Below are 21,877 nucleotides of genomic sequence, written 5' to 3' on the forward strand. Positions count from 1 at the left end.
TGAGTCTTGTCTGACAAGAATTTAAATGTGTATGCACATGAGTTGTGAAAATATATACAAAATCAATACATAATTTTACAATAACAAAAGACTTAAATAGGTTATATTTACTCAAGCATCTAGAACAGTGGTTTTCAATCTCCCTCCCCCAGATGTTCTTGGATGATAACTTCTAGAAATCCTAGTGGGGAAGGCTTCTGTTAGTTGTAGTCCAAGAACACCTGGGCATCCAAGGCTGGGAACCACTGATGATAGGTGTTGCCCAGGGTTACACAGTATGGGGCCAGCCTCTGAGAAAGCAGCTAATACTGCATTTCAGTGGACCAGATCATGTGGTTTATGTTGCAAACTTACTTTGCTGGGACCAAGCCCCGCTAAACTTAATAGAGCTGAGAAGATGTGACTCAAACCACAACATTAATGAAGAAACCTCAAAAGATATATACAAGGACTTCCAGGGCACAGTATCTTTCTCAGACCACCTCCTGACCTCGATCTCCAGCTGATAACGGGAGCCTTTTCTACTTGGGATACTAAACAGTCCAGGGAAGGGATGACAATACATATTCATCTTCTATCTTTGTTTCCTTTCTTTGATCAAAGACATATGACAAGGGTTTTAAAGCATGTATCAGTCGAAGCATCATAAGCAGCAGTGTCTTTTTGCCTCATCCAACCCAAAATATGGAGATGAGTGGTGTTTGCACTGAGAAGCTGCACAAGCATACTGCTTAACAAAACAATAAACTAAAAAGCAAAGGTTTCACACGATTAAAAAACCCAATGGTGGGCAATGGAGTTTTTAGCATTAATTGACAATCTGTAGAATTTGTTCGATTCCTGTGTGTCAACGTGACCTTTTTCTTTTATGGGATTCCATCCATTCTGCACGCTACGACTCGGAAGAATATTCAGTTTTTTTTAAGTGGCATCCTAGGAATTGCCTATGCAGTACTACTACTACTAATAATAATACTGTAATAATAAAATGTAGAGGTGCTCTTCTTTTTGTAGCTCTGTGCTCCGGATTCTTCCCTATTCCTCCGCCGTGCTGGGGGACGTCATCGCGTAGAGCGGCTGAAGCGCCGTTGCTAGGTGACGTCACGGCGCAGGTTGACGCGTGAACGCCACAGCCGGCGGAGCTCGAGGGAGGTGGGGGGTCCTGGCCGAGCGTCTCAGCCGGTAAGTCGGCGGGCAGACGAGGGGGGGGGCGGTTGGAGCGGCGGTTCGCTCTGCGCGGCTTCCTGTGCGGCCTCCTGGCGCCGGGCGAGCAAAGCACGGCCTTGGCGGTCGTTTGAGCCTCCCCGCCTCTCCGTCGTGCTTTCCGCGCCCGGGGAAGGGGCGGAGGAGTGTCGCTGACATGTCACGTTTCTTGCTCGGTCGCTCTCTTGGGGGGTCTGGAAATGAAACACAGCGCAAGATGTCCGGATAGGCCATCGGCGGATCATAACGAGGCCGCCGGGCCACTGAACCGGCTGTGCTCAATGGCTTGTGGTCAAGAAGCGTGATAGAGACACGCGTGTTTTCCCCCGTGGTGGGGGAGGCTCCCCTGACCCGGGTTGTGTTTATACCGCGCCTCCTTTTTGCAGGTCTTCTTGAATCCTTGTCTGCGCAAGAAGGGGGGGGCGGGCTGGCGGTGTGTGTTTGGTTTGCAGCTTTTCAGTGGAAAGGGCCTCCCCCTTAGGCTGCTTCCTTTGCTTTTCCGCCTTCGAAGGAACATTTGGCTTTTTTTGCAAGCAAAGGTGCCGGACAAGATGAAGAAATGGCAGAGGGCCTGTCCAGCCGCTGAGGGGGAGGGTGGATGATCGGGCATGTGAGAATCCCGTACATCCAGAGCCACAGTAGGTGGAGTCAGGGAAATCTCGATAGTGACCTCAGGATGTAAATAGCTCCGAAATCATTATTGTAAAAGAGCGTGGATGGCTCCGTGGTAGTTCTATATATTTACTTATGCAAGAATGCAGGACTACTCCTCGGAACCTTCCTTTTTCTTCTGCAGCAGCGCCCATTGCAAAGAAAAGGAAAAGGGAGGCAGTCAAGATGAGTACAAAGCAGAGACTCCTAGATGTTTCAAGCGCAGGTTAATACAAAACCATTTCACAGAGACTCTTAATTTTTGTCTTGTGCAATCCAGCTCAATGTAGGGAAAAGACAGAGTGCAAGATCAGACTGAAAATTGTGTGTATGCAGAAGAAAAGACAGAAAATAGATGAGGTGGTGAGAGACTTAGGATATCCCTCAGTCCAGGACAAAATTGAAATATAAGTCAGACCAAACAGCATGGAGTAAATACACGGGGATGGAGGGGCGGGTGTTCCAAAAACTTTGCGTGTGTATTTCTGTTGTTTAGAGTTAAAAGCAAGGATTGTTCTAAATGATCATTGCATTTTTATGCATAGAGTTTAAATTTCCAAAAGAAGCAATGTACCTTCTGGCAGCATCTGGAGGACAGTCCTCTTCAGAAACCAAATGTATGGGTATTAGTGGCTGCTGAGAAGCACAGTTTTCGATCCCTGGTTTAAGACTGATTGGTTGAGAAATAAAGAAGCAAGAGAGAATAGTATGTGTGCTCATCTGGGAAGATTCTCAGTAATCCAGGTGAGGTTATCTGGAGTTGAGTCATGGCAACTGGACTTCTTTTTTGTTAGGTTGACACGTTTGACTACTCATCCAAGTAGCTTCTTCAGTCTGAAGAGAGTTGGTAGGATATCCCTGATACATCCTCCACCTTGGTTTCACTTCCCTGTGCTCTGAATAGGCTCATTAGAAGGATATAGGACTTGGGGGTGAGTGTAAATCCCACTTCTGCAGATATCCAAAATGGGCCTTTAACAAGGTAGTGTCCTGAACCAGCAGGACAATGGAACAGTCGGAGACCCAGAGCCAGTGGAAGAACCTGGTCATTTCTTACATGGCGGGTGTGTCTGAAAAGCTAACAGGGATTTTTGGTAACCACCACGTACCCGTGCACTTCAAACCCACAAACACACTAAGGCAGAGACTTGTTCCACCCAAAAGACCAGATACCAAAGCACAACAGGAGCAATATAGTATATGTGGTCCAATGCAAAGAGGAGTGTTTGGAGTGCTACATTGGAGAAACCGAACAGCCTCTGAACAGGAAATTGGCCACAGCACAGAATGGGCAAGGGCTCAGGACCACAATCAGCAGTGTCCCTTCACTTGAAGGACAAAGGACACTAATTTGTTGACCAAGATGTATTCATTTTGGACCAAGAAGATAGTGGTTTGAGAAAGGGATCAGGGAGGCTATACTTGTATGTGCATATAGAAAATGGGTGGAGGCCTTAGATCCAGTCTGTCTCCTATTTATCATGCTGCCCTTTCATCTGTCCCCAGAAAGATTAGGGCCACTGTTAATGAACCATGACAATGGGTGGGAAAGAATGGCAGAGGTGGGATTTTCACTCACCCCCTGTGCTTTGTCCTTCTAAGGAGCCTATTCAGACCAGAGGGAAGTGAATCCAATGTGGAAAATATATCACGGATCGCCTATCAACTCTCCTCAGATTGAAGAAGCTACTTGGATGAGTAGTGAAATGTTTCAACTTAATAAGAAAGAAGTCCAATTGCCATGACTCATGTTCCAGATATGTGTGCTCATGGGTGTCAGTCTGCTCCAATAAGCCACTATCAGTATTGTTAGAACTAGTGTTTGGTGCAACACTGTATTAGAGACTTGCTTTTTTGTGAAATGGGGCAAATCCCCATGTGCACTTCATTTAATGTAGGGTGAAAGGACATATGGCACATGGGTGGGATGTGTCTCCAGGCTGGTTTTCTCTTTTATTTGCAGCCACTAAAAAAATTGCAGCTGAAAATTTGGACAGGTATGCAACTTCTGAACAAACATCGTGCCCCCATATTGGTAGTGATGGTGCAAAGGCCTGGTTGTTCTAGCTTCCTCTTCTGGAAAATAAGGTGTTATTTTGCTATATGATGCTTAGGTTGCAGTTCTATTAAAAAAAGCGTGCTGCTGATATACCGCCCCATAGTGTTTCAAGCACTCTCTGGTCGGTTTACAAATTAGTTATGCAGGCTACACATTGCCCCCCCAGCGAGCTGGGTACTCATTTTACTGGCCTCGGAAGGATAGAAGGCTGAGTCAGCCTTGAGCCGGCTACCTGGGATTGAACCCCAGGTCATGAGTACAGTTTTGGCTGCAGTACAGCAGTTTAACCACTGCACCACGAGGCTCAGTATAAGAGTAAGTGACATTGAATTCAGTAGCTCTTTTGAGTAGCATGGGATTGTTAGAGGTTTCCTAGTTTTAGGAGATTCGTTTTTCTCATAAGTTGAAAGCTTCATAAGGTTTTGAGGTCTCCACCACAAAAATGAGTTGATGACAATTTCTGTTCTTAAAATATCCTGTGTTCTGTATACATGGATTATCCAGTGTTCTCCACACGCAACAAACAGTAATAAATACATCATAGCTATCAGAAGATATTAAGTAAGTCCTGCTCTAAAAAGAAAGTACAGTGAATGTTTTCTGATAAGTTTTGAGAAAATGCAGCTGAATTTCCATTTGCTATTTGTAATTGACCCTATTCCTATAACATATTCAGTGATGTATATTTAGTTTGTTTTACCCACTCAGTGTTACTTGCACATGTGTCTTGTTTTCTGTTTATTGTAAGACTGACTGGTTGGCTTTGTAATAATTTGTAGTTACCTGTATAACTGAATGTTCCTAAATAAAAATATTAAACTGCTTCCTATACTGGCTCCCAGAATTGGCTGTCTGTGTTATGTATTGATGGTTTTAATAATCTCTATGTAAGACCAAGAGTGAGAGAGAGACTTCTCACGGGAGTGCCGTCCCTCCTGGCGACCGCTGAGAAAGAAAGCCAAACCCCACCTGTTCCCCCACTTGTCTAGGAAGACAAGACCTCCTGGACCTGACCTGGGGCACATAGAGAGAGAGATTTAAAAGAACTAATGGTCATGGAGACCAGGACTATCTTCATGGGAGCAGGAGAAAAAGAGCGGGAGGTGGTAGAGGCGGGGTTAGGAGATATAAAAAGGGGGGGAAGGAGAGTTGCCTGAATGTTGGGAGTGGATTTGGGTGGAAGACCCATGGATGGGAAAGATGGAAAAACGTAGAGTCCCAAACGAAGAGGCGAATGCCCGGAGGAGGAGAGAACTTAACTCTAAACCATCATACTGGGGTGAGAGAGAGACCAAAAAGTGGCAGAGGAAATTGAGAGAGGAAAGAGAGAGGGTGGAAGGAGAACGACGGGAGAGATTGGAATTGAGAATATGGGAGACACAACAGAGGGAATTCTGGGAACTCTGTGGCAGACGGGGGGACCCACCAGGAGTGTGACTGGGTGGACGTTTGAGAGGAGGACACCATCCCCTTGCTGGAAGGAGAGGGGGGATTATTACTAAACCCTGATACCCCACCGGAGTGGCTGGGTCCCTGGAATGACCAGAGTGGAAACCCTTTTTAGTTAGAAGAACGGAACCCCCCATCAGACCTGTTGTCAAAAGGGGAGAAGGTTTGGAACACATTTATAGATACTGGCCTTTTGTTGAATAACCCAATAAATGTTTCCCCTATTTCTAAATCAAAGAGATCTGTTGCGTTATTTAAAAAAGAACAGGACCTAACCACTGAACCCTCACACGCAACTATCATATTAGTTATTCATATATTGGTTATATATAGTGGTGCCTCGACTTACAAACGTCCCAACATACGGCCATTTTGAGTTACAACCAGCTCCGGCCACAAAATTTTGCTTTGACTTGCAGCCGGAGCTTCGAGTTACAACCAAAGAAGGCAGGGGAAAAAAGGCAGGGAATTCAGATTGCTAACCGTCGCTTCTTTGAGGAAGAGAAGGGTTGAGGCTCCTTCTTTGTAGCTCTTTCACCCCAATGGTTAGAGAGTGTGCGATCGGAGGAGGCTTTGGACTGCCTTGTAAGGTAAGGTGCTGCTTTCTACTTTTAAAAAACTGTTTTGGGACAGTTTTGCAGCGTGGTTTTGGGATGGGTGGTGGGATTATGTTTCTGTGCTGTGATGGGTCTTGCAGGGTTTGTTTTTTGGTTTTCCCCCATGGGTCGTGTGGGGTTTCTTTGCTTTTTTTGTTTTTTTCCCATTTCCAATGGGTCTTGCAGTGTTTTTTTTTTTTGGGGGGGTCCCCCCATTTCCGATGCATCTTGTGGGCTTTGTTTGCTTTTTGGGGTTTTACCCCATTTCCCATGGGTCTTGTGGGGTTTGCTTGCTTTTTTGCTTTGCTTTTTCTGTATTTCCGAAGGGTCTTGCACCGTTTGTTTGCTTTCTGCTTTGCTTTTTCCCCATTTCTGATGGGCTTGCAGTTTGTTTGCTTTCTACTGTGCTTTCCCCCCATTTCCGATGGGTCTTGTGGGGTTTGTTTGGTTTTTGGGGTTTCCCCCTATTTCCGATGGCTCTTGGTTTTTGGTTTGCTTTTTCTGCATTTCGGAAGGGTCTTGCACCATTTATTTGCTTTCTGCTTTGCTTTTTTTTTTTTGCATTTCCGATGAGTCTTGCATGGTTTGTTTGCTTTCTGCTTTGCTTTTTTTGCATTGCCGATGGGTCTTGTACGATTTGTTTGCTTTCTGCTTTGCCTTTTTAGCATTTCCGAAGGGTCTTGCATGGTTTGTTTGCTTTTTGCTTTGCTTTTTTGAATTTCCGAAGGGTCTTGCATGGCTTGTTTGCTTTTCTTTTCCCCCTCCCCTTCGGCCAGAACAGATTATTAGCGTTTCCAATGGGTCTTGCAGTTTTGTGTTTTTTGGGTGATTTTTTCTTCGGCTGGAATGGATTAACTGCATTTCAGTGCATTCCTATGGGAAATGATGCTTTGACTTACAACCATTTCGAGTTACGACTGGAGTTCTGGAACCAATTAAGTTCGTAAGTCAAGGCACCATTGTAACTAGTTAATCCTTTATGTGCACCTTTATGCACACAGTATGTATATACATATCTCAAACATAATTGTTACTCCATGTTTTTAAGTTCATAGTCTGTTACTTCATTAAGTTATGGACCAGAAAAGAAAGTACATTTTCCTTTCTTAGGAAACAAAACTTAAATTTTACACTTTTCTAAGATTTGTTTCAGATGTTGGAATTAATATTCAAATACGAACTATCCTAATTGTACTAACTTTTCCTCAGAGAGCTTGGGGCAGCACACATGTGTCTTCCTTTTCCCATTTTATCTTCATACCCCATCAGGGCTGTTTTGTTTTTGTTTCTTTTGAGGAATTGTTATTGTGTATTTCTTTTATTATTATTATTATTATTATTATTATTATTATTATTATTATTATTATTATTATTATTATTATTATTATTATTATTATTATTATTATTATTATTATTATTATTATTATTATTATTATTAACAACTTGGGATAAGATAAGGGGTACAGAAGGTAAAGGGGGAAGAAAAAAAAGGAGGGGGAGGAGAACACAAAATGTACTGACATCCAATCTATTCATGTTAGAATTAGAATTAGAATTTATTTATTAGGGTCAGATGACCCGCCCATGAAACATATCCATGGTTAAATATTCATGTTGCAATATCAAGTCAACTTTCAGCTTTTCTTCTATTTGATTGCCCTCCAGGTTTTAACTTACATTTACATCCTAGTTTTAATCTATGTTATTCAAGTACTATCTGGTGACTCAAGCCATTTATATAATAAATCCCATCATTCAGTTGCCTTTCGTGTTGGACAGTCTTTCAACACTTCTGATAGATTATCCATTTCTGCCGCTTCCCATATCTTCTCAATGAGTTCCTCTTGTTTCGGTATCACCGATTTCTTCTAATTCTTGGCATAAAGAATTCTGGCTGTGGTGACTATATACGTAACTAAGTAGCTCTTTGTCTTACCTATATTGTCTGGTATAATACTCAGTAGAAACAGTTCTGGTGTTAGTGGAACCTTACAAAGCAATATTTTTTGTAACAGAGTATGTACACCTATCCAAAATTGTTTCGCTACTCTGCAAGTCCACCACATATGGTAAAAACGTCCCTCCCTCATGTGGTTCACACTTCCCACAAACATTTGACACATTGGTATAAATCTTTGATAATTTTCGCAGAGTCATATACCACCTGTATGTGTTGATGTCTGTAGAGTGGGGTAGGAGATGGAAGAAGGTTAAGGCTGGCTAGATACTTGGAGCTATGGGTAAAGCATATGTTTTGCAAATTCTATGTCTCTTTTTAAGAGGTCTTTCAAGCTTTGCAAGAAAAGGCCGAAAGCTTATCTTTATGTAAAAATCTCTTCAGTTTGAAAACTCATTGGCACAGATAGTTTCCCAGTAGAGCTTTTTCAAGGACTTATTAGTAACTGATCCTTTATAAAACATGATTCATGGGAAAGGCTTCTTAGATTAATAATTGAAAATCTCTGTGATCTCAGTTTTGGAGAATTAACCAGGCCCTTATGAGAACATGTCATAAATACTCATATTCTTGCTAATTATGGATGAAAACTCATGGTGTAGATTTCAATATTTAATTTACACACCACTCTGTGACTCTTAATTGATGTGCTCTGGTTACAGAATCAATTTTGACTTGCACAGAATATTGTAATTAGTGAGCAGGCTGACTGTGTGGAAACTGTTTAACATAATGATTTTTTAAAAACCTAATTTATTGTAGAAGGGCTTGTTTCTTTGGAGCAGTTACTTTGACAGCATTATGTGTTGACTTCTGCATTAAATTGGGGGGGGGTTCTTTAATCAGTTCATGGAAAAAAGATTTCATACAAAAATAGGTGTTTAATATTGTTATCCTTTATTTTTATAGGTATATGGTATACCATTCTACAAGATGAGTAACAGTCACCCACTTCGTCCTTATACTGCAGTAGGTGAAATTGACCATGTTCACATTCTGTCTGATCATGTTGGAATTCTGATGAATGGAGAGGAATACAGTGATGTTACCTTTATAGTGGAAAAGAAACGTTTTCCTGCACATAGAGTGATTCTGGCAGCAAGATGCCAGTATTTCAGGTGAGGTATATCTTGCTATCACATGTATTGAGAGCTTCAGGGCAAGCAAGATACAGTGGAAATCCCCTTAAAAAGTAAATGGTGCCATCTGTTCAATGTATGTGTCTGAATGATGTCACAGTTTTTAAATGTGAGCATCTACCTAGTTTGACCTGTACTAAAAAAAATCTGAAACAAATATATTATGTTCAATATGGACTGAAATTCAGAATGTTTACACACTTGCTTGTGCTTTACTCAAGAAAAAATGTTCCTGTGAATTAACAATGTATTTATAAATTATATGTATAAAACACAACTTAGAATTTTATTGCCATTTGTGAAAAGTCACATCTTATCTCTGGTTTGGTTTTTGAAATGAAATTGTATACCCTTTCCCACAGTTATGAGAAGTAGCTCTGTCTCCCTCTTTCCCATAACCTCAGAGAGAAGTGACAAATGAGGTGCCACTGGATTCTGTCCTGGGGCCCTATGTTAATTTTTTTTTTTTTATAAATGGGTTGGATAAAGGCATAGAGAGGATGTTTGTGACATTTTCAAGTAATGCCAAACTGGGAGACGTGACTAATCCTACAGAAGGTAGATTCACAATTTAAAGATGAGAGTTGAAAGATCTGGGCCAAATCTAAAAAATTGTTGAGAATTTTGGTTAAACATGTATTCTCAGAACATTAGCAGAGTTAGGAGATACTAGTTTGCATAGAAACTGTGACACTGAGAGAGTAAAATATCAGGTAAAGGTTCCCATTGACATTTAGTCCAGTTGTGTCCGACTCTAGGGGGCGGTGCTCATCCCCGTTTCCAAGCCGTAGAGCTAGCGTTTGTCCAAAGACAGTTTCCATGGTCACGTGGCCAGCATGACTAGACATGGAACGCTGCTACCTTCCCACTGTGGTGGTACCTATTTATTTACTCGCGTTTTTACATGCTTTCGAACTACTCCGTTGGCAGTAGCTGGGACAAGTGACAGGAGCTCACTCCACCGAGTGGATTCGAATTGCCCAGAGGCTTTGCGCTACTTAGTCTATTAATATATATCAGAGAGAATAGACATTCATCTGGCAGCATAACATGACATGATACAACACATAGCATAGGTAAAAAAGTGATCTGACTTACAGTAGATAAAATGTCCCCTTTGCACATGACTTATGTACAGTTCTGGGACCAATTAGAAAATACATTACTTCATTTTGCAGTTACACAAAGTTTCCTCATGTACCACAGCTGTACAGTATTATGTCTCAAACCTTGGTAACTTCACCCGAATAAAGTCAGTACAATGACTCAGGTAAAATCAGCCATTTTACTTTCAACCATACAACATTTATATTTAATACATATTCATATCAAAATCTCAACTGAAATTCAGCTGGGAAAAATGGGAAGTTCCACATTTAGGTGGGGGGAAAATCAGATGCATTAATAACAGGATGGATCTAAGAATCTTGGTGGGTCTGAGGCTTAAAGTAAGTAAGCACTAAAGTAGCAGTCTAATTTTCTCACTAAATTTAATTTGAGATTCTTCTGAATGTATAACTTTGAACCACAGTTCATAATTTTTTGTAATCCATCCTAAACCTGGAATATTGATTACGACATGGGAAAAAATAGTGGGGAGTCTCAAAGACAGCGCACAAGCATATATTACATATTGAGTTCCTATTCAGTACTGGTGTGTCTGCAGATTTTCATGGAATCCTTGAATATCTTCTTCCAGTACCACAATCCTTCATATTCTGGAACATCACCCAAACTAACTTAGCATTTTTTTTTTTTGGGGGGGGAAGCTCTTGGATCTGCTAGGTGAAAGAAATGGCAAGGAAGTCTAGTTCAGCAAGTTCTGGCAAAGTGACCCTGGATGTACAACATCTGGTGCATGCCTCTGAATTAAAATAATTTGTTTTCCTCCTTTTTACATAATTGCATATGAAAATAGTTTTCAAGTAAATTTCAGAAGAACTCTTTGTTATTTATTCTAATACCTATTAGCAAATGCCAAGTTTAATATTGCAGAGCTTTCCCCCAAGGACTATCTACACTTAAGTAGCAACTGTAGAAATTTGTGGTTGAAATTCTTGAGGCTTGTGTTAATTATATTTTATGCCCTGCAGCATTTTATTAAACCTCTTGTTATTAGAAAGCAGGTTGTTTAACTTTTCCCCCTGTGTCTGTCTTTGCTTTGTACAGAGCACTGTTATATGGTGGAATGCGTGAATCTCAGCCTGAAGCAGAAATCCCTCTCCAAGACACCACTGCAGAGGCCTTCACAATGCTGTTAAAATATATTTACACGGGTCGAGCCACACTAAGGGATGAGAAGGAGGAGGTCCTCTTAGACTTCTTGAGCCTGGCACATAAATATGGTTTTCCAGAATTGGAAGACTCAACTTCTGAATACCTTTGCACCATCCTGAACATTCAGAACGTTTGCATGACCTATGATGTTGCAAGTCTCTACTTACTTCCCAAACTGACATGTATGTGCTGCATGTTTATGGACAGAAATGCTCAAGAGGTGCTGTCAAGTGAAGGGTTTCTGTCACTTTCTAAGGTATGTGTCAGTATGCTGGCTGAAATGCTGTTCTTCATTTTAAAAAAATCAGTTTTAATTCTCGTGTTCATGAAGGTGTAGCTGGAAATTTGATGATAGGATTTGTGGGGAATTATTGTGTCATGAAAGTTCATGTTCCTATTATCTGTATTATCTGCGATGATTTATAAGGTATGCGTTTCCTTGGAAAAGTACCAGGACTCAGTTGTAGTTTGGTCAAATTTTTGTTGTCCTCTTCTAAAGCCACCAATTGGAATTCACAGGAGTTTGATAGCCATGTTTTTCTCCATGTATGCCCTCTGTTTTTTACTGCTACTGTGAGATTGCTGAGCTACAGCTGTCTGCCCACTGAGATGGCCATTATGTTTCTCTTTGTTGGACACCATTGTGACTGTCCTTGAACTAAGGTGCTATGGTTCTGAACCGTCCCTTAAAAGGTAAATGTTCCCCTTGACATTTAGTCCAGTCATGTCCGACTCTAAGGGGCAGTGCTCATCTCCGTTTCCAAGCTGTAGAACCAGCGTTTGTCCATAGACAGTTTCCATGGTCACATGGCCAGCGTGACTAGACATGGAACGCTGTTACCTTCCCACTGAAGTTGTACCTATTTATCTACTTGCATTTTTATTGCTTTCAAACTGCTAGGATGGCAGGAGCTGGGACAAGTGGCAGGAGCTCACTCCATCGTGTGGATTTGATCTTACGACTGCTGGTCTTCTGACCTTGCAGCACAGAGGCTTCTGTGGTTTAACCTGCAGCGCCACCACGTCCCTTAACTGTTCCTTACTAGGGGTTAAATAATTGGGCTCAATTTGGTTAGGACAGTTTCAAGTAATACTTTATAGAGCTGGCATATACAGATCATTATTGATATTGCCAGGGTGGGGACAAATTAATGGTTCAGGAGCTGGCAAAGGGTATCATTTGCATTGTAAAATGAAATCTATGGAGTTTAAAATAAAACCATACTGTATGTGGCATGCAAATACCTCAGCCGACATAGAGCATGTTTTTCTGGGAATTTCATAATTAACATGGTTGCCTCGCTTGTAACTGCAAGTAAAAATTCTCATCAACAATTGGCCACACTGCTGTATTATTGTAATTTTTATATTGTAATTTTTTATATTGTTTAACATTCAGGTAAGAAAATGAGAGTAAAATCTAGCATTGCAAAAGTAGGTCTCTGCTTATGCAATGGGATATTCACCTCCTCTTCTTCCCCACATTGCCCTGCATGCAATTCTAAATGATTAAAGAATACTCCAGGTCTCATGAGTGGGTTTTGAAGGTGCCTGGGAGGTTGGAGAAAGGAGGAGTGTCTCCTTCTCATTCTACTGATGGAAGCCATTGTGCTGAGGATAGATATTTATTGGATACTCTCCAGACTTGAGAGAATCCATGACTGATGACAATGCCTGTGGCACAGTCAGTTTTACAGTCTATTGAAATGGAAAACTAGTTATACAAAGGAATGATTAGATCATTAAATCTGTCACTGGAATTGATATAGTATCGATAATTAAAATGCAAGCCAGGTCAGAAAATAGTTCTGTATCATTCTGAGATTGTATGGGGCTGTGCTCACACTACAAGTTTTATTACATAGTGCATCAACAGTTGACAAAAATTACTATTTTGGCAAGGCTGCTACTTTTGCAGGATTCTGGACCTTTGTGTCATATTTTGATTCTTTATATGTAACTCTGTCGGGACACTTGAGAAATGATTAGTCTCAAAATAGCTACATTTGTTTAAACCCGCATTGCACTCTGCTGTTGCTAAGCGTGCCTGGGAAGCAGGAGAGACAAAGACTTTCAAAAATAATTATAGTATTTATATCCCATCTTTCTCCTAAAAAGGACCCAAGGCATCTTATATCATTAGAATGAAACAATATTAAAGGCTAAAAGCGGTAAATTATTAATAATTTTTTTTAAAAAAGCAATTAAACATCATATTAAAAACAGTAAATAAAAACAGTACTAAAACATATTGAAAAGCAGCAAGACACAACAATCCCATTTAACCCCCCCTTCTCAGACAGCCAGTTAATTAATTGATAGCTTTCCTGAAGAGAAAGGTGTCTTGTTCTTTTTTTCTCTATAAGAATCTGTTGATCATTGTTTTCTCTCTTTTTTTGTGGTTCTATATATATTAGAATATGTCTCAGTAATGTAGGCAGTGCCTACATTTTATACAAAATAATTAAAATACATGGTTTCAGCCTTTTACAAATGAATTATGCCTTTTATTATTGCTGTTGTTAAATTGGTAAAGATTACTGAATGTTTTAGAATGAATGTTGATGTTGGAGGGGGGGATAATGTGACTCATAGATCAAAATTGGATTTATACCCTGGCCTTTGAATGGTGGAGCACTATTCAATTTCTGTGCTAGTTTCTCAGCCCTTCAGATCCATTTCTGAGAAAGTAGGGAGGTCTGCAGTGCAGCGGCAGGATTGTCTGCCTCCCAGTTCTCCGGGGTCCCATTTTTACTCCAGCAGAATGCTACTGTGGGATATTTCCATTTGTTTATAAATATGCTAGTTAACACAGTCATAATTTGAATCTGAAAGATGAAATATATATTTAACAACCATCAACAATGAATGTAGTGGACAGATGATGTTTGAAAAAGTGCAGTTAGATGTGTTTTAAGTCAGTGTTGTAATTCAAAGTTCTGCTATAATGACTTTAACTTTTTCCCCTTGACTTTTAGCCAGCTGTTCTCAGTATTGTACTGAGGGATTCATTTGCAGCACCTGAGAAGGATATTTTCCAGGCCTTGATGAACTGGTGTAAACACAATCCCAAGGAAGATCATGCTGAAATTATGCAAGCAGTGCGCTTACCTCTGATGAGTTTGACAGAGCTTTTAAATGTTGTAAGGCCTTCTGGCTTGCTTTCACCTGATGCCATTTTGGATGCCATCAAAGTTCGATCAGAAAGTCGAGATATGGACCTCAACTATAGGGGCATGTTAAGTAAGCCTCAGTTTTCCATGCTAATAAAGAAATGTTTTGTATATTTCTCTTTAGTTGAAATCATTTTGGCTTACTGTTGATGCCCTGGAAATGTTAAGTAGTACAAATAGAAAGTTTCTGAAATTGTTAACTTTTCATTATTCTGATTCTTGGGTATCATAGGAACATTCAGTGCAATGAATGTTTCCAGCAGTTTGGTTTAATAGAAAAGCACCTATTCTCATGGAGTTATGCTTGCAACTAGAGATGGGGGTATTCATATTCATGTAAGAATATCTCCACACAGCTGGAGTTGGGGGCCTGGCCCCTGGGGCTTGACCTTACACTCACATGTCTGCTGCTGCTTCCAGTCACTCCCAAGCACTGTTCTCTTCCGTGTCATCTAGCCATTCCTGGGAGAGGAAGGGAGGACGAGTGTCCCTGCAAGGCTACTGAGCAGTGCACCAGAGTGATTGGAAGGAAGAGAGGGGCTGCTGCTGGACATGTGAGTGGACGGTCCGGCCTCAGGTGCTGGACCCTTGTTAACTCCAACTGCATGGGGATATTCGTATACAAATACGAATACAGCTATCTCTACTTGCAACCAATATTTCTTGTCTCTGCTGAGAGTTGGTTAGTCCTGGTTTGGAACCCAACTTCAGATGATTCCTCCTGTTGTATTCACCTGGTGACGGAATCCAGCTCTTTTGGAGATACTGGTGGGAAGAGATGAAGGAAGTATTATGTGTATGACTGATCTTCTGCCTGTGTTGCTTTTGGATAAACCCTCTGCTTGTTTAACAGGATTCCTAGAAGTGTTTCTGAAATAGTCAGTCATTCAATGTAGATAGTAACAATTGTAACTAATAGGTTCACCGCTCACTTCCTTCAACTGTTACCTTAAGGAGGCTGAAAATCTTTAGTGGCATGTTGAGCTGTTTTCTTTAAAACATTGTTCACATTTGTTGGTGCTATTTTCCCCAAGATTGAGCATTAAGAACCAGAACATGTATGCCTAATAGCAAAAATGTGTTTTGAACATATTTTGTTTGAAGGTAGCCATGATTCTGGCTTTCCAGAATCGGTGAGACTTGCTGTAGTCATGTGATATGTCCTAGCCCATTGCTTGAAAACAACAACTTAGTAATGAGTTACACCTATGTGTCAGACATTTTTATTCTCCTGACAAATGTTCCAAAACAAGAGATGAGAGAGGCATAGCTCCAATCAAGTAGAAGGCTTTTTCTATGTAGGAGTAATGGCTTTTATCAAAATTTTCTGTGTTTTCCCTTCTGTGCTGGGAGCAAATAACACAAAACACTTTACCACACCCTCCTCTTTTATCCCAGTACCAGGTGAGAACATTGCCACTATGAAATATGGAGCCCAAGTGGTAAAAGGAGAATTGAAATCTGCTTTGTTAGATGGAGACACACAGAACTATGATTTAGATCATGGATTTTCCCGTCATCCCATTGATGATGACTGCCGTTCTGGTATTGAAATTAAATTGGGTCAACCATCAATAATCAACCATATTCGACTATTGCTATGGGATCGTGACAGTAGGTAAGTTGCTTATAAATCAAATTTATTCTTTTTATTAGTTTTTCTCTTAGAATAGTTTGGGAAAGGGTGGGATCAGGGTATAGTTTTCAGCATCAAGTCACAGTACACCACCATCAGTAACTGAATGCTACAGAATAATAATAATAATAATTGTGGACTGTTAAGTCACTTCTGACTTATGGTGACCCTTTTCAGAGTTTTCTAGGTACCGAGTACTCAGAAGTGATTTATCATTACTTTCTTCTGGGGGTGCCCTGGGACAGTGCAGCTTGCCCAAGGCCACACAGGCTGGTTCTTCCAGGAGGCGCAGTGGGGAATTGAACTTCCAACCTCTTCCTCTGTCGCCAGATGCCTAACACACTGAGTTATCCAGTCGCTACATAGATAGATTTTGTGATTCTGTATAGTTCCCTTTTCTCCTTCGTCTGGTTCTCGATTTAAGAATGACTTGGGGGCACCGTGAGTTTTTAACAAAACATCTTTATTTGGTAACAACTTGTTAATTTCAACGTTGATAACAGATTCTTTCTCCTACTTCAGGGATGTGTCATTTTTTTTCCTTTTCCATCCAACTATTACAAATTCCCTTTTAATTGTAAGGGGGAGGAACATCTGTGGAATGCCTGATTCATCGGGTACACTTGCTGTTAACCTTATTGGGGAGGGTGGAAAACCTAGCCTACCTGTGGTTCCCAGACATTCTTGCCCGGGTTTTGCCTCAACCTCGGTCGGAATGGACTTCCTCCATGGGTTTCCCAAGTCTACATGGTCTAGTACATGGCCTTATTATCTCACCTCTGGACCTCCCGCTGCTGCCACTCTCTAAACTTTCTCCTTCTTTCTCTTTCTTCTTTCTCACCCCAATAAGGTGCCTTTCTGTAGACTTTCTTCTTCCACTCCTTTTCAGCATACTCCCTAGGGACCTTAAACTCTTTCCACTCCCATGTCCAGGGGGCTTCGTGTACTATTTCCACCTAATCCTTCTCTCTTTCATCCTCCTCCTGTAACCCACAAGCGTTGCCCTCTTCAATTTCCAACTGCCCTTCCCCCTCCTTTCCTTTTATCCCTTCCCTCCTTCCTGCTGAAATATCACCCTCTAGTGGTGCCTTCGCCTCTTTTTCCTCCTGCCCCTGCTCTTCCAAACATAGTCCCTTTAGGTGTTCTTCCAGGGTAGATATTTGTCTCTTGGTGTCTTCGATTGAGGAGGCGGATGGTACACTCTGAGGAGTGCCTCTTGGAGTACTCCCAGCCTCCCAGACTTTGATTAAGATACACAGAGTCATGTTTCTGTAGTTCCGTGCTGTAGAATTTCACACTTAAAGGGGGAAATATCTCAATGGGGAGCTATGAGGAAAGGGTGCTTTGCAGAAAAATTGAACAGTTTGCTATTCCTGTAACCAGCAGTTTATCTACCCAGTTTTCTGGGGGAAACTACAATCTATGATGAATAACTCTTCACTCTTCTTCCCTTGACTTATGAATATATTCTATTTCAACATTAGCTTGAAATTAAGTGCTATTGCATTATTATCATGGATTCACTATTTGTGTAAGCTGCAGGCAATGCTTCTTTGTAGAAGTTAATGACTTTTTCTTCAGTGAAACCTTCCTCTGTTTGCAACGAAGTATCAAGGTCTTTCACAGAGATAATTTTTGTTTCTTTTGAAGTCAATTTGATCAATAAGCAATTTCTTTGTCTCTACAACCATTACCCTACCTAGGTTTCCCCCACTCCCTTTATCTATCGTATCACTCCCTTTATCTATCATGGCTGAGTCTGAGAGTTGCTGAGTCTGGTGAATCTTTTTTGTGATCTCTGTGTCTTACACATGTGGGTCTTGTGTCTGCATGGAGCATTCTAGAGACAAGTAGCTTTTAGTGGGAACCTCAGTCTTAACCTCCACCATGCATGCTCCAGTGTTCTTCGGGAGTGTTCTTCAGCCACCTCCGCTTAGTTCCTTTTCATTTCCTACAAAAGCAGCAGTTTGTAAAATTCTTTCTTTGGCTTTCAATTTTTGATGACTATTTAATCTATGTAAATGTTTGTTTATATTTTCCTGTAATGCTTAATGACTGGATTTTTCAACAGTTTTTTTTGTCAGCATTTGGGGCTTCTCCTAGGACTTTATGGCTTGAATGATCTCCTTTATAAAATGGAATGGCTGTAGGGGAAAGATTGCCATCTGAGATAATCAAAAGGTGTCTGCTGATTGAGTGTGGAACATCTGACTCAATCCTGCTCTGTTTGCAGGGTATCACAATACATGTTTTAAAAGAGTTACGTATATCATCTAAAGATGTTTATCTAGGAGCAGTTGTTGAAAACAGCAGTTTAGGCTGCTTTAAATGTGCTGCTTTCCATCATTTGTTCAGTGAAGATTTGTTGTCTAAGACTTTGAATTCTATCTGCACTGCCACTGCTTCTTTGATGTTTCAGTCCTCACCATCTTTAGCATTCAATATCCTTGACATTGATATCTATATCATTGTCAGTGACATCTCAGGTTTCAACTCTGTCCACTTTATTCCAAGTGCACGTTACTCTGAGAAGTGGCATGGGCAGGTATCTGTTTCAGAACCAAAAGGAAAGTAGCCTAAAAAGAAAGCTATGATGAGAACTGACCTTCTGTTACAAATGAATTTGGTAGTGATCTTCTCTTCATATAAGTCATTTAGTCTCCTTCTTCAGCGCTGATAGTGATTTTAACTTATCTGTCTACTCAACCTCTGCTGAATCATCCATAGATATTTAACTGCACCAATTTTGATTAGCTTCAGATTGATGCAGCACACCAGAAGGAAAGCTACGAGATGGAAACCCTCTACAAAATGTGCTGCACACTGCTATATTCTTGACTTATTATCTTTAAGAGGCTTATCACTATTGGTTATATTCTCAGCAGGTATAGTTCCAACAATATGTGAGGGAAATTGATATCTCTCTGCATCTCTCTACATGTAAAGGGATTTTGTTTCTAGCCATTGATAGCCCTATTTGCCCATGCAGGTAACTACCAACCAGCCATGGCTGCTTATTAGCAACTTCTATTTGAGAAGATGGATATTGGCATATAGTGTCCCCTAAATGATCAAATAAATTTGGCAGCAATTCTTTTTGGAGCAAGTCCCATCACTTGACTGTCCAGCAAATCAAAATGACTTGGTATGCAGCTGATTGTCTGGTTACAGTTTTGCAAGAATTGTGCTCAGGAGCCACATGTGGCTTAGATTGATAGGAGTTGCAGATTATAGCAATGGTCTTCATGAAGTGTTTAGCAGCATTTGTTGCATTTTTCTGTATCAGAGGGGGTGACAATGTTTCCATAACATAGATGAATGTTTTTTGATAATAAACTCTGACTTACTCTGAATAGATCTCAACTTTTCTATCACTTTGTGAAAAAAATATCAAGTCTTTGTGTCAACATCTCACTTTGATTTCTTCAGTTCATTTCATTGGTGCCTAGATTCATCAGTGGCCAGATCCTGTTTTTCTATGGACAGGGCTCAGATGCTAGCTCTTACGGCCCTTTCAGATTGCTTCTGCAAGGGTATCCAGGTCCAAGGTTCTTCAGCATCTGTTGAGGTTTATGAATATGAAAACAAACACATTTCATATTGCCATCAATGGTGGAATTGTATTGTGTACTTACATTTATGTCATCCTGTGGAATTGGTGTAATCTTGGAATAATCAGGTCTTTTGATTCATAGAGCATTTTTGTAAATTTGGTGTGTGGAAAATTTCATTTTTTAAAAGTTATTTCATTTCTTTTTCAAAGATCTTACTCCTATTATATTGAAGTATCCATGGATGAGCTGGACTGGATTCGTGTCATCGATCACTCGAAATACCTCTGTCGATCATGGCAGAAACTGTATTTTCCAGCACGTGTCTGCAGGTTGGTGCAGAATGTGAGAGCCTTAGTACATGTTTTGTTATTGGATGAGTCTGAATTATTTTGATATAGCTTGAAATAATACAACCAATTCTAAGAACAGAGACTTTAAAAAGGGCTAATCAGCTATTGAGGTATTTGTGATTATGAATTAGGGGCTGCAGGTTTTCTGTATTTAGAAAAAAATTGCCAATTTCTCCCCACATCCTCTCTTCGTTTTCATATACAAGCATTTTTGTTTTTCAGTCCTGTAGCACAAGAAGCCAACAGCTGTTTAATATGTAATTATATATAGTAAAAATTGCACAGAACAGCCTACTTTTGCAAGTTCTTTATATTGCTGTTTAAATTGCTGTTTCTCTTTAATTTTGATAAAATATGGCTGAAAAAAAGAGAGAAACAATCCAGAAATTGTTATTATCTCTGGTAACTTATCAGTTAGCTACTACTTAAACTACAACTCAGGAGTGGCCAAAGTCCTCTTGCATAACTTACATTATTGCAGGGGAAATGATGTCATTTGAAATGGGGTTTTTGGAGTTCAGGGACTTACATTCACTCAGAATTGTGCGAATGAAACCCTCCAAACCAGAAGTCAACCTTTTGTACCTCCATACCATTCCTGTGCTGCTGCTGCTGCTTCAAATGTTGAGAAAAGTACGGCACTGTATTATGGGAATCACAAGGATTCGCTGCAGCTCACAAAGATGTATGGGAGCTTCAGATCTGATGAACATACACTCATACACTCTAATGAGTGTCAGAATCCTTGCAACTTGCACACTGCAGGGACATGACCCTGAATCTATTCTGAGTTTCTGTAACTAGAGGTTGCTAATTTGAGGGCCTGCTACAATCTTACTGCTTGCAAGTCAGGTGGATTCACAGGTTGCAATATGGACTCTAATTAGCAGCTGCTAAAATTCCAGGTTGTGCCACAGCAGGTGATGTCATTTCTACTGTGCCTCTGGGAGTTACACAGAAGGATTTTGGCCACTGGTTGCAAAATACATAGTTTATGCATAGCTAATTTTGTAATGCCAGTTTAAGCTTATTGCTTCTGAGAATCAGAGTTAAGTGTTGCCACAGAATCAAATGCATTTTTAGTTTCCATCATTTTTTGTTTTCCTGTAGAAGATACTAACTTCACTGTTGAGGCAGCTGCAATTTAACAACTTAATTTTAAATGTTTGCAATGAGACATGGATTGCAGTTGCAACGGATCTGCAAAGTATATGTTTTTCCTTCTGTTCTCTGTCAATCTTTATTTAAAGCTCTCTTTACCCTATGGTACAGATGTTACATTTCAGCTTTCTAGAATAATTGTTTTTATATATTTTTTCCTGACTTGGATTGAGAAAAATATTTTTTTTCTAAGAGCAGAGAAGTAAGTGCTCAAGGGGATAAACTATTGGAGAGATGCACAAAGTAACAATAGCATTTTCTGGGAATTTTGTTTTTATCTGTTTTCTTTGAAGTCCTCAGGGGTTTCAAGAGAGTGATTCAAAGCAGAGATGTCCTCAAAAACGTAATAAAAGTTGTTTTTAGAAAAGGAAAAGATAATTATTTTATTTTGAAAAAGAGGGGCAGTTATAACATTTGTATTTATTCTGAATTAAAGTAAAAGTAGTTTCTGAGAAGATAATCATTGAGTTAGAAATGTTTTGGAAAGCACAACTGTCTATGGGCAACTGGAGATTCAGACAGGTAGAGAGCATCTCATCTTCTGATTCCTGAGGATTTATGCAGCAGTGGAGAAACACTAGGCATAATAAAATAAGAGACATATGGATCTGAACTACCAAAAACATTCAAAGAATGCGTACTGCCTTTCATTTTAATAATAGTCATTAATAT

General features: G+C 40.2%; 1 protein-coding gene across 2 annotated transcripts in view; it reads left to right on the plus strand.

The window, feature by feature from the left end:
* Positions 1–1,064: 1,064 nt before the first annotated feature.
* The window catches only part of BTBD9 (BTB domain containing 9), a 216,874-nt gene continuing 196,061 nt past the window's right edge, over positions 1,065–21,877 (plus strand). For both annotated transcript variants that reach the window (XR_013540396.1, XM_072991536.2), the window contains exons 1-6: positions 1,065–1,182; positions 8,825–9,033; positions 11,224–11,587; positions 14,310–14,574; positions 15,903–16,122; positions 19,904–20,023. Coding sequence is in view for 1 of the 2 variants with exons in the window: in XM_072991536.2 (XP_072847637.2) it covers positions 8,849–9,033; positions 11,224–11,587; positions 14,310–14,574; positions 15,903–16,122; positions 19,904–20,023 (1,154 nt within the window). In the remaining variant the exon portion in view is untranslated. The remainder of the gene's footprint in view (positions 1,183–8,824; positions 9,034–11,223; positions 11,588–14,309; positions 14,575–15,902; positions 16,123–19,903; positions 20,024–21,877) is intronic.

This window comes from Pogona vitticeps, chromosome 1 (assembly GCF_051106095.1).
Source record: "Pogona vitticeps strain Pit_001003342236 chromosome 1, PviZW2.1, whole genome shotgun sequence".
In the NCBI taxonomy this organism is placed as follows: domain Eukaryota; kingdom Metazoa; phylum Chordata; class Lepidosauria; order Squamata; family Agamidae; genus Pogona; species Pogona vitticeps.